At 41.4% G+C, this 16785-nt stretch overlaps 1 protein-coding gene across 6 annotated transcripts in view; it reads right to left on the reverse strand.

The window, feature by feature from the left end:
- DMXL1 (Dmx like 1) overlaps window positions 1-9620 on the reverse strand; it is a 71640-nt gene extending 62020 nt beyond the window's left edge. For 5 of the 6 annotated variants that reach the window (XR_014516807.1, XR_014516808.1, XM_083464363.1 and 2 more), the window contains exons 1-3: window positions 9007-9512; window positions 2372-2497; window positions 224-301 (exon numbers count right to left, since the gene is read on the reverse strand). Coding sequence is in view for 4 of the 6 variants with exons in the window: in XM_083464363.1 (XP_083320489.1) it covers window positions 224-301; window positions 2372-2497; window positions 9007-9093 (291 nt within the window). In the remaining 2 variants the exon portion in view is untranslated. Of the gene's footprint in view, window positions 1-223; window positions 302-2371; window positions 2498-9006 lie in introns of all 6 variants that reach the window. The other variant, XM_083464364.1, reaches the window with a different exon arrangement.
- Window positions 9621-16785: the final 7165 nt, after the last annotated feature.

Below are 16785 nucleotides of genomic sequence, written 5' to 3' on the forward strand. Positions count from 1 at the left end.
GCCAGAAACAATAATTCTATGGTAAACGAAGTTACACATAATGCATTTTATGTTCGTAAAGCAATAAAGTTACTTTTGCATTTTTCCACTCCCCCTCCCCCCCCAAAAAAATTCTGTTCCCTCCGGAGAAAAACTCACCTAGAACATTTTCCCTCCATGGCTTCAAATAAATACAACTCACAATGCAAATGCTTAGCAAAGATAGAAAAGATAAATTACTTACAGTATGATGACTACTCTTCTGTTTTAGGTGTTGAACTGGCTCAAATATACAAATCACATTCCCATAAGAAGCTGCAATCTAAAGCAAATAGCATTTTAAAATTAGTTTGTACTGTATTTACTTGAAGGTTGTGTTACTTTCCTTCCATAGCCATAAACTTCTTTGTATCTCCACACAAAGAATCGCCATCACAGAAATGGCAACTCTCTAAGTTATTTTGAAGATACACAATATTCATTTGGTTAGAAATGGCTACATATAGCTCTGTTAAGACTCACAATATATCTAATTACCCTGAGGCTGGGAGCTAAAATGCACAATTACATTTGTTTTTTAAATGGGGTGAGAAAGTGATATGCATGTAAAAGATACTCTGAAACATGATAAGAAATGTGTGATACAGATCAGAATTCAGCAATCCTGGGTGTCAAAAGTACAGTACTTTGAAAAAGAATACATACAAGATGTTAACATGTAAGAAATATTTAAAAATCTAAGGCACAAAAAGCTCAGACAGTCTGAAATAAAAGGATTAAAGACAAGCAAGGGTAAAAAAAAGCAAAGAGAAACCACCTATGTATATTTGTATGTGAGGCAATAACAGATACATATATAATCACAATTTTACATATTGCACAGAACTGGAGAAGCAGATCCAAAAAACGTAGGGGAAAATAATGAAAAGAAGTTTAAATATTTTAACTTCACCTATCATCTGTCAGAACCATATTCCACTTTCATGCACAATATAAAATAATATATATATTGTGTATAATGCACTATTATTTTCATGGACAGGTCTTGTTTTTTTTAAAAAAGAAAACTTTATAATGTTACTTTTGCAGAAATTCTGGAAAAATGCAGTGAGATGCAGGTTCAAGATTAAAAATCTATTACAAAAACAAATTACAAGGCAAAGCAGTCTACACATGAGCATGACCTAAAAATGCCAACTAGAATCTTGTCAGAACTGCACAAAATCTAGAGTAGTAAAGACAATAAGAAGGTAGAAAGGTATTGCACGCTTAATAAAGAAAGTGATAATCTCCAGTATTTCATTGTCACGTGGATCTCAACTGTAAAAGAGGAGTCTTATGTTGGGGAAAAGTTTATGAATTCGGTAGTGTGCTTAAATTCACACCTTTCCTAACAGAAGGATGTTCATTCTCCTTTCATGATCTATGCTTATGCAGTTTCAGAAATAAAAAGAAAAAAGGCAAGAAGTTCAGAGAGTGGATGTATGAGCAAAATCAAACACACCTTATCAGCAAAGGAGAAAGCAATGTTGGATAAAACAGAGAATCCAGAGTCCTAAGATAGTGTCTTAAACTTCAAGAGAGGCCAAGAGAGATCATCAAGAAATCTGTTTTAAGGTAACTCTCAGTTGATTTTTAAAATTGGTTTTAAGTTTCATTTACAACAGTAAATTACTATGTGTGTCTCCTACTATATGACCATATCTTAACCTTCCAGCCACTCCCGCAGACATCTGAAATAGCATGAAGAGACTTCTCTCCAAGGTGCTAGGTTTTGATGCTGGCATGGTTCACATGTCATATTCAAACACAGTTAAATATTAACTATGGTTGAATGCATATCAGCAGAGTGCTGCTGCATGCTGCTCTAAGTTCGTTTCACTTTCCTCCCATCCTGGCTATGCCAGGAACAACAAACAGCAAAGCCCTGTATAGTGTCATCAAAATCATGGTTTGTTTCTTGCCTAAACAAACAACATGTGATAGCCAAGAAAACGAAAGAGGGTAGGCTCACGGAAAAACCTGTACTATCTCAGCCACAAGATGTCTTAGCTGGCTATGTACCCACTGCTGTAGGAAGTGCCTGCCTTTGTGTGGGCTTGGGCCCACATTCACAAAGAACCTTGTAGCATAATGATGACCAGACTGTTCTTCAAAACACAGTACTGTATCAGACTCTAGAATATAAACAGGAGTCTCCAGCAGAGGAATTAAAATAGCAGGATAGCTGCAAGCATAATTCAATCTTCTTACATGCAGGTCCTTGTGAAGGGTTAGTACTAAAAGTATTTGAAGAGTTTAATATCACCTTCAGACAGGATGGCATTGCAAAATACATATTACAAGAACAAATCAGATAGGTAAGTTTAACAAGAGTACCACTTCTACTTACCTTCCCTTGTTGCATAGAGCAATCTACACATCCCACTTGTATATTTCCATGTTTTGCTCCAGGAATTATTTGTAATCTTTCAAAATCAGTCCCCAATATCACAATATCACATCCTGATGCGTATGCCTAGAAAAAAGTAAATTGTATAACTGCTCTGCCTTTTTTTTTTGGTAAGACAATTCAAAGAAAGGTGTGTTTCAGTAATTACCGGTAATCTTTAAAACCCATTTACCTAATCATCTGGTTTTTAAGTGTAGCCACATATTTAATCCACTGAACCATCCTTAACAAAAAATTAAAGCTTTGTATTGCTGCTATGAGAAAAGCCACTTTGTAAGTAGCATATACATCCTGACTGGATGCCAGTTAAGTTATTTCAATAATTACTTTCACACAAATTCAGCAAAATACATCTCTTGTGAACAAGCACAAGCATCTATACACTTATACAAAGTCAAAGCCAAGAACAAAGTTTAGCTTCTGCTTATGGCCTGCTTAGAGAGAGACAAACCATAAGCCTGGGCTCAAACATCACAACAAGCCATACTCAGACATGTTTCTGGCCCCATGCAGCGCAGTAAGGAGAAAAGGGGGGGAAAGCACTTGTGTTTAAACTATAGTTTATTTGGAACAATGGTTTAATGCTTTGTGAGAAAATTTTCTGAAGAGTGTGGGAAATGAAGTGTGCCCTGTTTCTGTCCTAGCTCCTGCAATCTCCCTGGAGAGGTTAATCTCATTGCACATATACCTACAACACTAATCTGCCTTTAGGATATTGCTAGAGACTCAAGTAGGCCAATAAACTGAACTTCTACATTTAGGGACAATGTTAGTTAGTTAGTTAGTTAATTATCCTGCCCTTTCCTCCAATGAGTTCAAGATGGTATACGTGGTTCTTCCCCACTTCATTTAATCCCAACAACAACCTTGTGAGGTAGATTAGGCTGACAGGTAGGGATTGGTCCAAGGTCACCCAGTGTGGAGACTTGAATCCTAGTCTCCCAGATTTTAGTCCAATACTCTAACCACTATACCATGCTGGCTCTCTTTTGATTACAGGATGCTATGAACAAAAGTAGATTGTTATATCATAATCTGCTTGAAAGCTTCCAGAAGCACCTAACTGGTTACTACTAAAGACACACTGCTACTGCAAACTAACAGGAAGAACTCTTACGGCCTTGTCACGCATTAATGCAACTGCAACATTATATTTTGGGTACTTGCACAATATAATGAACACAGAACACTTCTTAGGAATTCAGCTGTATTATAAATTGTGGCTAACTGAATATGGAAGTGAAAGCTTTTGGTTTCTTCTTCACAGCATCACTGGAGAAGCATTTGTAGTTTGCTCAGATAGTGTTACAACAATTATTGTTTGAGCGGCTCCCAACCCCTTCTCTCTTTTGATAAGACTTTTGACCAGGAGCCACATTATGCTTTGTTAAAAGAGCATAATCATATCATAGAAGATGTAGCCCTTGTAGAAACTGGGCTGTGCATTGTTTTAAACCTTATCAAGATCTTCCAGGGCAGCTTTGGAGGACCAGCCCTGTATGAAAATCCTCATTACAAGTCTCCAAATAGGTATTGCCAGGTAATGAGACTAGACACAGCTGCTAAATTCAGAGAGAAGCAAGAAATAAAAAAGCTACAGAAATTGCAGTGTTTCTGGAACTAATATACTGTAGTTCTTAACATGCAATCAGTCAGATTGGCAGCCTCTGTAGGCAGTCCCCAAATGGGACAACAGACCACCAGTTCTACTCCTCAAGTACATTATTAGGAAAATAGCAGAGACTGATGAAAACCAAAGTATCTCCAGCTCAGGCTTAGCAACCTGTTAAGGATACAGCTAAATCCTAAGACTCCTTACTCTTCAGTCCCATTCTGAAGCTGCACCCCATCAACCCCTCAAATGGCAGCGAACTCAAGATGCATATGCACTGGCCAGCACTGAAAATGTGATGCTAGCACTTTAAAAAGCTGTCATTTTGTTCTTTTTTGCATGTATCCAGTACCTCAAATTGTTATGCTGGCTCCTAAAGTATTGATTCTGATGCCCAGGAATTTAAATATGTTGCCAATGCTGAGACACAGTTTTTAATACATTGGCTAAAGGAATTAATAGCCTGTTCAGTGCAATAAACTTAACATAAATCAATTAATATATTTATACAGTTGTGTTAGTCAAGTAGAAGAAAAAAATCCACAAAGCAGTAGTGAAGTAATACCTCCACTAGGACCAAGTAAAACTTCCCAAAACAATAAGCAATCTATTGAGCTTATCAGATTTTTTCTTCAGGTTACCTTAAACAAAAAAGAGTGTGTGGGACTTCTTTTTTGCTGGGTATAATACAAATACAGTACCTGTCTTAGTTTTTAATAGTCTAAAAATGGAAATAGAGAAGGACGCTGTCACCTAAATGTTTGGTCTTGTCTGATAATAAACACGTTTCTACTTCCTAATGAAAGTAATGGGATTTACACCTACATTTAAGGGATGAATCTTAAATTAGATAGTGCAAAATAGAAATGTTTAGTATCCCTCTAAAAAGCAGAATCTGGAAGACATTCAGAACTTTCTTTAGCAAAACAGATCAATGCATATCATTGCTATAATATTACAGCAACAAAGTCTATGCACTCCCAATTGCACTGATGGGCAACACCCCTGATTAAAACAAAACACCCAGAGTTTTCCTCATTGCATCCCTTGACATAACAACATAGAAAGGGGGGTTGGGAGAAAGAGCTTTTCCTATGAAAAAGATACAATCTTAATAAAACATCAACTTATCCTCCATGCCAGTGGCATTTTTTCCTACTTGTAGAAACTTTTCACAACAGAAAACCTGCGAATAAATAGTTGAATTGTCATTTAAACAAGGAAAAGGCCTTCCAGGTCACCTCTAAGATAAAAATGTCCCAAGCTACTTGTGATGTAATCACTTCCTTGAATTCACACCAACAAGCAGTTACTGTTGACATTACTACGTTCTTGGACTATTTGATAAACAGTGCTTATGTTCATTTGTTCATTTTTAAAACAATGAAGAACCTGTCAGACCTTGAAGAACTAGAATTTTACTAGATGGTGCCATAATAAAAACATGGAGGGTGGCTCATAGAACTCAGCAAGCACAAGGTCCCAGTTTCAATTCCTGACATCTCCAGTTAACCATCTCAGGTAGAAGGGCAGGGAGTGGTGGAATAATTCTGCAGGGGACTTTAGAGAACTGCTGCCCATCAGAGGAAATAAATAAAGGCTAGTTGATCCACTGGTTTGACTCATATATGGCTAGATTTGGAAATTTGGAGCATTTAACAATTTTAAGAGTGTATTTTTTGTTTTCTCTCGTAGACTGATTATTTTAACTCCTTTTAACATGTCTTAAGAACTACTTGCTATTTTGCCAATCCAATACTTTGCACAAGCAAAGGGAGTGGAGTTACTTTCATGCCCCTTAGAATATTATGCAGAAGACCATCTTTTTATTATTGTTTACCTAATTGCACAACTATTGCAGGGACAGGAGATTAAAAAGATAATATAGTATTTTCCAAGACACATGCAACAACTACTTTGAATTAATAGCTAGTCTACAATTAGCATATATCATCTTTTTCCATGTATAAGGCACCTCCATGTATAAAACAATCCCTATTTTTTTGAACCAAAAATTAAGAAAACAATATTTAAACATCAAACAGGGTGGCAGGGGGTGCACACCCAAGATCGGGCAAATTTGTAGAGCTTTCTTCGGAGATTGCCAAAGCTGGGCTCCTAGAAGGGACGGTGGCTATGATGTTCTAGCAGCTTCTTCACAGAAGGTAAGTGGTGTTTTAAAAAAAATAATAATAACCTATGCATTCACCATTTGTATATAAGACAACCCCCAATTTTTTACTAAATTTTAAAAGCAATTTTTAAAACATTATCTTATGCATGGGAAAATATGGTAATTTTAAAAGATCAGTTGTGTTTTACTTAAGTTCATAAGTTTTCCTGATGATGTACAAAGTACTGGCCAAAAAGAAATGCTACGAAGTTGAATATAGAGAGATATATATAGATAGTTACACACACACACACAAACAAACACACCACAGCAAATCTAGAACACACATTCGAAAGTAATACTTCCCATGTTTCTATTATGGTATAACAACTGGAATCAACATAGTAGGTTTTCAGAATTTCCAGCACTGTCTTAGAACAAGTGTTGCAAATACTCTGAAAGACTGTAGTAAGACTCATCAGCTTTTTCTGGTCTACCTCTGCAACAAAACTTAAGAGTTTAACCATATCATTCCAATAAGTATGCATACAAAATCTCAAATAATTAAATGTTGCAGCAAGGAGATACATAGCAGAAAGAGCCTAGAAACTAAAAATGCTTAGAAGTTTAGGCCCAAGTAACAGAGTTGTTCAATAGTGGAACAGACTCCTTCAGGAGGTGATGGACTCTCTTTTCTTGGTGGTTTTTAAGCAGAGTGTGGATGGCCATCTGTCATGTATGATTTAGTTAAGATTTCTGCATCACAGGGGGTTGGACAAGATGAAACCTGGGATCCCTTAATGATATCAAGAAATGTATTTTATTGCCATCCTATTAAGTAGTGTTAAAATGCAAGAAAAAAGCCTCACTATGAAACAAGTTATGAAGAACAAATGTTTCCAGAGACCACCAAAATATGCTTTATTCTCATTATAATTAGTCACAACTCATGGAGGCCTATTCTTTTGCTTTTGTCTTATTATGTATGTTGTGTTCTTGTTTTGAAGTTTATGTTCGGAACCACCTGTGATCCAGGAGTACAAAGAATATATACATGCAATGCTAATCCCTAAGGAAAGTAGTAAGATCAAACTGTATTTATACTAAGGGTTTCCCAAGGGAGGTTGAAATGTACCAAAAAATGATTCTGGGTGACCATAGACCAGTTTTCAAACAGCAGTTTTACCCTGGGCTGAGTCAGTTTACACCATGGTTTATTGTTGCACTGGGAGCCCATGCAACACCTTGGACTCAAGCAGTCCACACTCCTTTTGCCACACAGCTAAAAGGAGGAATAAACCATGTTTCAGTTTCTCTGTCTCCAATTTCTGACTTGACATTATGTATAAAGCAGGAATTGTGGCTTACAATCAATTCTAATCAACTGCAAAAGCAAGTCAACTTTAAAATACAAAATGAGAGCACAAATACAAAAGCAAACCAATAACTCCTCTCCACAAACACATTTAATAGGGCATATAATGCTTAATCAGCCAAAGTCTGGTTATAGAGAAACATTTTTGCCTGGTACCTAAATATATGTATGAAGGTGCCAGGTAAGCCTCTCTGGGGAGAGTATTCCACAAACAGGGAGCCAACACAGAAAAGGCCGCCCTCTGGGACTCTTACAGAGAGGGAACACCAAGAAGAGACTCATGTGATGACCAGAAAATAGTAGTAATAATTGAGCCATAAGGAACTGTATATGCCCAAAAGTTGTTTCTAGCATGACCCTTTGTCTTGATTGCCCAATCACACACATTTTGTCACAAGCGCACAAGAATGGGAGTACAGTGGTGCCCCGCAAGACGAAATTAATTCGTTCCGCAATTTTTGCCGTCTAGCGAATTTTTCTTCTTGCGAAGCACGGTTTAAACGGTTTAACAAAGTCACAAGACGTTTTCGTCTTGCGAAGCAAGCCCATAGGGGAATTCGTCTTGCGAGGCAAATCGCGAATGAAAAAACCTTTCGTCTAGCGAGTTTTTTGTCTTGCGAGGCATTCGTCTTGCGGGGCACCACTGTACTGCATTTCCAACCTCAAAACGGAATATATAAAGACCACGCTCAAATGTCACTTCCAGTTGTTTTCGATTGGAAAGCACAGCTGTTAGTTACATAACAGGCAGGCTGATCAATAACAGCTTCAGAAACAAGACAATCCAGATGTTTCCTGGGGCCCACAAGAGTGCCATACAGGAGCCTAACCCTATCTCTTGGCCACTTGCCCTTGATATCCCTTCCAAAGAAAAGAAGAACTCTGCCTCCCTGAACACGTTTTGAACCGCCAGGCTTTAAAGCAAGCGCAGCTATAATAATAACAATATAAATGAATAATAATAATAAAGGGAGGTACCTCTGAGCATGTGGAGAATGCTTCTGTGGCATTAATGCAACCGGACTCACCTTACGCCCAAGCACTTCGGAAACTAACCACAGCTCAGATGAGGAGTGCGCATTATTGCAAAAAAATAAAAAAATAAAAATTGTAGAGAAGTGGCAAAAATGCTTGCAGCGGGAAGCGAAATAAAGGGAATTGATCTGCCCCGTCATGGCAAAGAAAGGGCCCGGTCTCGTGCTGGCTCAGCTCCCGACGCCAATACAGGCTCGGCTCCGGTCGAACCGGCGAATCCCGGGCGTGCTTCAACAAGGCACCTGCCGAGCGTCCCACCCGCACCGGTGCCACCGTCCCTGACGCAAACTGCCCGCCCGCGCGCCCTCTTCGCCTGCCGGCTGAGGGAGGCCGAGCGCTGCCCGGGGAAGGGGCGCCGTCGGAGGCGGCCTGAGAGGGGGGGGGACGACCCTCTCGTCGCGGTGGCACCGGAGCTGAGGAGGAAGAGGAGGGAGACTCACCGTGAAGGGATGCCCGCCGACGTTCCCCACGGAGAAGCAGTTGTCCCCGGGGTTGACAGCCCCCGTCAGCACCTGGTGCAGGTTCATAACGGCGAGGCTCCCGCTTTCGGAGCCGACGCTCTCCGCCAACGGGCAGGGCAGCTCAGGCACCCGGAGCCGCTCGGCCGCGGCTAGTCCCGCAGGGGGCGGCGGCGGCACATAGTGGGGGCGGGGTCTTCCTCCGAGGCTCCTCCCCTTCTCGGGCAGAGGCAACGTCCGCTCGCGACCTCAGGGGGCGGGCGGAGCAGCCCCTCGCGCGCGCGGACTTCCTCCCTCAAACCGGCTTCTTACTGGCCCTCGCAGAGTTCTCTCTCTCTCTCCCTCAGCCTACAATAGCGGGCCGACACTCTCCTGCGAATCGAACCATCGCGAGAGCGGGACCGGCCATGACGTCGCCCGGTTCACCCAGCAACCCACGAGCTCCCTCCTTTTCCCCCATTAGGCATCGTTACGTACGCGTGTGCTAGGACTGGGAGCGAGGGAGGGAGGGAGAGGATAAGGTTCAGAGCATGCGCGGTTGAGGCCGCGTGCCTCCGCGAGGAAAAAGACGCGGAAGCCGGAGCCGCCCGCCCGTGCGCAGGCGCATTGGTGGCTCGGGGGCTCTGGAAGGAACGTCGACTTAAGGGAGGAAGGAGCGCAGGCGCAGTAGAACCGTCTAGTCCATGGCGGGGTGTGGTTGTTGTCACGTATTCGTCATGACCGTGAGGAAGGGCGGCGTGTGTTGGGGGAAAAGAGTGTGTGTGTCGGGCTGGGTGTGGTAGAGGAGCCGGTGTGCTCTGTTCCCGCAGGGAGGATCCTGGAGCCAAGGCTTCAGCTGTGAAAGGGTCCAGTGAGGATGTGGGAGGAGGATGTGAGGAAACTGGGAGCAGCCAAGGGATGGACGTGGCAAACTGGTGAAGAAGCGCGGCTCTGCTGTTAGGAAATAAAGCCTTGGAGAGGAAAGTTAGCTAAAAAGTATCCCTACCTTCCTCTCCACCAAAGTCTGGATCTGGATGTGATAGAATAATATGTTTAAAGTTAAAAGGAAAAGAAAGAAAGATGTTAAGTGATTAAGTTAGTTTTATGAGAAATCTGTTTTGGAAAACTGTTACAATGATATACACTGAAATTCAGCCAGGCGGATTTGAGGAAGTCACCTAATGTTACTAAGATTGGATTAAGCAAGGTTAAGATCTATGTTTGTTTGTCTGTTTAAAAATTTTGGGAAATCAATTTAAAAAATTTGAAAAACAACAACAACAAAGTCTCGATCTGGATCTTCTAATTCCATTTTTTTTAAGCCGCTAACAAATGTCTAGGAAGCAAAACGCCGTTAGCAATTGCATGAATTTGGTCCATCTGGTCTGGCCCTAAAACGACCTGTACCCTGGCTGGTTGGCATCTTGTCTGTCCCGGGATGGCTTCGGGGGTGAAGTCTAAACCGTTGGAGAATGACATTCACCTGCTGCAGCTTTCATAACTGCTGCCTCCCACATTGCTTTTGCTGCATAAGCAGCATCGAAGTACCAAGGCAGTGTGTATGGAGAACATGGGCTGCCCAGATGATATAAGACCTTGCTCCCCCCCCCATACCTCCCTGATGTGGTCCAAAGGAAAGCAGAGCAATACATTTGACACAAACTTGGCAGCAGGAGTTGCTGGAAGGAGGCAAACAAGACACATTCCAACCGCCTTACAGACTCCACTTTGGATTTGTATAGGATTTACTCCTTAGACTTCTTCTCTTGAAGATGTCCCACAAGGCAGTGAGTACAGATGGTTCCTCAGAGTTTACTCCTGAAGTCTTTCTCACAAATGGGTATGACCACAAGGCAGCGTAGGTTTAGGATCGCAGTTTTTCTTCTCCTATATGGGGCTACCTTCCCATGTTGACTAGCCCCATCTGCCCCCCCTCATTTCCCTAAATAGCACATGTAAAAGTCCCCTTCTTAACTATTGGATCCACTATTGGTGTTCACTCAATCTGCTGGAGTCTGTCTTCGCATGCAGGGGATACCTTAATGTGTGGCAAGCCCTAACACTTGCTTTCTGTTTGTTCAAAAACAAATTAACAGTTCTGGATAATCTGTAAATAGTAACTGACCACCTCCCCCACAAATTATAATCCTGGAGCATGTCTCATTGTTACAGTATCATTACACACTCAGTTTCCTCGGCACTCAAAAAAATAGTTCAAACTGTTCCTATTATTATTAGTCTGCCACTTTGAAATATGCACTAGGCATACAGTGCAACCTTTTTCATATTTACTCAAAAGTAAGCCCTGTGTTCAGTGGGGCTTACTGCTGAATAAGTGTAAATAGGATTGTAATTATATTAAGTGTCACTGTAGTTTGAATATATTTTCAGAAAAGGTCAGGTTAACTCATCTGATGCAACTGACATTATGAATTTAGCTTTAAGTCTTATACAAATGTGAAGTGACCTTATTGTGCTATATGTCCTGAGCATTGTTTTAAGGCAAAGCTGGTTTAAAAACATTTAAAATCAATAGAGTATCTTTTCCCAGATAATGTGACATGACCTTGTGATGCTGGAAGGAGAAGGTATTGGGGTAAAGTGAGGGGAAAGTGGTGTGTAGAGAAAATAAAAATGTGGTTTTATTTTTCAAAAAGTCTGAGTTCAGGTCGGTGGAGTAGAAGAAGGGGTGTATACACGGAATATAGTTAATCCTGTGCTTTTTCTGGTTATCCCAGTTACTAACAAATCCTAAAGAGAATAATGTGGGTTTCCAAAATAATTGTATTTTAGTATAAGTTAGTGAAATGATTTTTGCAGCACTCTCTTACACATGTCTACTTACACCCAGTAAGTAAGCTTACTCTCCAGTAAATGTACTGTATATAGAATTGCAACCTCATTTTAAACTTTAAAAATCAGCTGGTTTCCAATTCAGCTAAAGGTAGTTCTGACTATATACCACTGAAACCAATATGATATTGTCACTAAAATCCTAATGCTTTCAGTGGAAGAAAATTCTATGCATGGTTTATTTAGTGCAATCCTATGCATGGTTTATTTAGAAAGATCCCACTGTGTTAACTGCTAAGTATGCATAGGATTTCCAGAATAACCTAAGCACATTTACTCAGAATTTCTGATGAGCAGTACCAGCTCCACAATAATCTACTGTGTGGAAATGCCTTTCGTCTTGACTATTTTCAGATGAATTGAGGTCATGGTATAAAGAAACATGAATCTGTTTCGTACAGTTTAGGACTTCATTGTGAACTTAAGCAACTTGCTATTTTAGTTTTTGTTCAACTGTCTAAAATGAGTCAGTAATTCTTTCTGAAGTTCCCCTCTTGGTTATCATAAGCAATTAACTCTATGGCTGTTCATCATCATATGTTACTGACTACTGAAATCCATGGGATGGAAAGCAGAAGGCTTAAATGAGAATGCAGAAGAGAAGAGTTTCAAATTCGGGGACTTTCCATGGTATTGGCAAACCCATTTAACAATTATTTCTTTTACTGTAGTTAAGAAATATCTACAGAAAAGGGACATCTTCAGTGGGGGGAAAAAACACTGAGCTCCCCCCCCCCCAAAGTAATTTCTATGCAGTATTTGAGAACATATTGGCAGAGCTATTCATGGAGAACATTGTTTTAAGAAGTGAAATCATGGTTTGGAAGTTTCAATACCAACAAAATTTATCATAATCCTGAAATATCAAATAGATTTGGGGCAGAATATTTTGCTCTGATTTTTTTCTGTGCAATACTATACCAGAAATTGTTCATGCACATTTGAAAGACTTTTTAAAAAAGTAATGTATATTCAGTATCCCACTACAGAGATATAAGTATTGGTGTATTTCAAAAAGTACTATTCCATATGACAGGAATGTAACCTTACAGTACCTCTCTGTCTCACACATAGTTCTTTGCTAGCATTTCCTTTGGGAGAACCTTTAAGTGGAAACTGAACCTGGAACCTCATGAATGCAACTTATGAGCTGTACTAACGAGTTCTAACACCACCTCTGCAATCACTAACTTGCATGCTTTGGAACAAACACACTAACAGTCTAAAGGTAAAGGTACCCCTGCCAGTACGGGCCAGTCTTGACAGACTCTAGGGTTGTGCGCTCATCTCACTCTAGAGGCCGGGACCCAGCGCTGTCCGAAGACACTTCCGGGTCACGTGGCCAGCGTGACGAAGCTGCTCTGGCGAGCCAGCGCAGCACACGGAAACGCCGTTTACCTTCCCGCTGGTAAGCGGTCCCTATTTATCTACTTGCACCCGGGGGTGCTTTCGAACTGCTAGGTTGGCAGGCGCCGGGACCGAGCAACGGGAGCGCACCCCGCCGCGGGGATTCGAACCGCCGACCATGCGATCGGCAAGTCCTAGTTGCTGAGGTTTTACCCACAGCGCCACCCGCGTCCCTTTTACTAACGAGCTCTAACACCACCTCTGCAATCACTAACTTGCATGCTTTGGAACAAACACACTAACAGTCTAGTACTGTACTAAAAGTCATAGATGTAAAGGAATTCCCCTTCTTCGTGCCTGCTCCATGGAGGGTGCCAAAACAGGAACAGGCTTTTTCTGCAGTAGCTCCTTGCTTCTGGAATGCCCTCCCCAGGGAGGCTCGCCTAGTACCTGTTACATATCTTTAGGCACTAGGCAAAAGCACTCCGCCCATGCCTTTGGCTAATATAAACAATCTATAGCCTTTTAAGCTGGGGGGGGTATTGTTGTTGTTTGTTATTGTGTTGTGTGTTTTGATTCTGTAAACTTCCCAGTGTTCCTTGGGTGATATAGAAATTTAATAACTCGTAGAATCATAGAACTGTACAGTTGAAAGGGACCCAACCCCCTGCAATGTTCGACTTTCAGCTAAAGCATCCATGATAGATGGCCATTAATTAAAATAAATAAGAATTACTTAGTAATACGAAGCAGAAATATTTTGGATCTTTTTAAAATATACCTGCGTGCCTAGAGAGGGATAGAAGTCCTGCCTAGGCCAAAGACACTGAGGCAAGATACACCTGTCCCCTCTGGTGACAGCCCTCCCTTGGAATGTTTTCCCAGTGTGCATCTGTAGCAAACTGTTTTTCTGATGTTTGTTTTTAAGGTGTTTTAGTGTTTATTGTTTGCAGGCCTGAGTTCCTTTATTTATTTCATAAATAAACAAAGAAACCTGAAGTTACTGGGAGGAACTGATGGTCAGGGAGGGGGGGTTGGAATTTACTCCTGAGGAGACTGAAGTGGAAAAGGGAAACTTTGCCACTCTGGAGAAAGAAGCACACTGAAGCAGCCACCCTGGGAGAAGAGGGCCGCTGAAAGCTTTGTTGTTAGGGAAATATGCAAACCATGGTGTGGAGCAGCATTTCCGAAATGAGGGCTTGCATACAGCTGACCCGATGTGTTCAGCTGCCTCCTTTGACCCCTTTGCCAGGTATGGCCCATGTGCCCCCTCCCCAGAATTACAACACACTGTGTATATGCAATTGTATGCAGTTAGAATATCTTGATATTCTATATCATTGATATTAACTTCTCTTTTTGTTGCAGATCAGTATCGTGCCATTTAGTAATTTTATTCAGTTTCAGTTTTCACATTGTTTGGATGTATTTGTATTGAAAACACTTGAGGGCCTCCCTGGCTATGTTGACACATGATACTTCGGCACACAAAGTCCTTGCATGTGAAAGCACAGCGTGGATTTCTGGGCAAAGCGGCTGTTTACTTCTTAATATTAGCAGCACAGAACCCTGCTGGCATGTGAAATCTTACTTCTTTCCCCCCTAACACTGCAAAGAAGAATTGTGCATGGGACTTAAGGAAATAAGCTCCCATATCTGCTGTATCAGATGAAAGGCCCATCTAGCACTTTATCCTCACAGTGGCTGACCAGATATCTGTTGAAAGCCCACAAAGAGGCCATAAGTGCAATGAACGCTTGTCATTCATAGCAACTGGTATTAACCGGCATACTGACTCTAACATGAAGGCTCTAAACTTAGCCATCATGGATAGTTGCAACTGATAGCCTTATCCTCCACAAATTTACTAAACATCTATTAAAATCATCCAGTGAAATATACTCTGAGTCGAGTGTGGATTTCATGCTCTTTATTCAGCTCATAGTGGTGAGGAATGAATGTTCCCCCAAAATATCTGCTTTATATACATTATTTACACAATGGGTTGCACGTGATTGGCTAATTCTGGGATTCTCCTGTAGGCCAATCAGGTTGTGGATTCACTTCCACCTGGAGCTGGATTGGGTGGCTCCTGCGGACCAATCAGACTGCTGCATTCTGAATCCTATTGTTCTAGGACCAACCAGACTGCTGCTTTTTGGATCCTATTCAATTCAGTACATAACATCCAGGTTGGTGGCCATCGCTACATTTTGTCAGAGAGAATTCCATCATTTAACTATGCATGGTGGGAAGAAGCATTTTTTAAAATTGTCTATCCTGAATCTTCCAACATTCAGCTTTACTGGATGTCTATAAGTTTCAAGTATTGAGGGATATTTTCTCTCTTTAAAACTAGCCCCTCCCCGACTGTAACCTTTCATCACAAGGGAATTGCTTCATCCCCTTGCTCTTTTTGGTTGTCCAGTTGTGAACCCTTTCCAGTTCTAGTCTCTTTGATGAGAAGTGACCATAACAATAAACATCATCCCAGTGTGGTTGCACTGTAGTCTTGTAGAACGGTGTGACAATACTGGCAATCTTATCTTCAATCCCTTTCCATTTATCCCTATCGTGGAATTTGCCTTTTTCAAAGCTGTTGTACAGCTATCCACTGCGACCCAGTGGTCTCTCTCATTCCTAGTCAGCCAAGACAGTTTAAGATCTCTTAGCATAGCATATACCTGTGAAATTAGGATTTTTTTGCCCTAATGTTCATCAGTTTTCACTTGCTTACACTGAATTGCATTTGCTATTTTACTGTCCATTCAATTTGGAAAGATCCTTTTGGAACTCCTGGCAATATTATTTTAACTGCCCTGCACAATTTGGTGGTTCTCAGCAAACATGGCTACTTCACTGCTCACTTGTAACTCTAGGTAAAGGGACCCCTGACCATTAGGTCCAGTTGTGACCCACTCTGGGCTAGCGGCGCTCATCTTGCTTTATTGGCCGAGGGAGCCGTCGTACAGCTTCCGGGTCATGTGGCCAGCATGACTAAGCCACTTCTGGCGAACCAGAGCAGTGCACGGAAACGCCGTTTACCTTCCCGCCGGAGCGATACCTATTTATCTACTTGCACTTTGACGTGCTTTTGAATTGCTAGGTTGGCAGGAGCAGGGACCGAGCAATGTGGGCTCACCCCGTCGCGGGGATTCGAACCGCTGACCTTCTGATCGGCAAGTCCTAGGCTCTGTGGTTTAACCCACAGTGCCACCTGCGTCCCTGTAACTCTATAGGGGTGTTCTTATGTTACATTCAATAAGTGTGCAGTCTTTGTACCTGAGTACACAAGCAGTAGGGCTGTACATTCATAATTCTTCACATGTAACATTCAGCAGGTGAACAATCTTTAGTCTGCACACATCTGCTGCAAGCAAAAGGAAATAGATTCAATGACTTATTACAATTGAAACAATTCCATTTTACTGGCAACAAGGCAGGGCATGTCAGTCATGTTGTACTTCCTGAAAAAGTTTCTACAAAGGTTTACATTCAATACTAAGAATTGTGGCAGTGTGGAATCTAGTGTTGCTCTTCATTTCCCCTCTTTCTCAAACTTGCTCCAGTGAGCTTTATAAC

The sequence above is a fragment of the Podarcis liolepis genome, assembly GCF_965112155.1.
Source record: "Podarcis liolepis genome assembly, chromosome: 11".
NCBI lineage: Eukaryota > Metazoa > Chordata > Lepidosauria > Squamata > Lacertidae > Podarcis > Podarcis liolepis.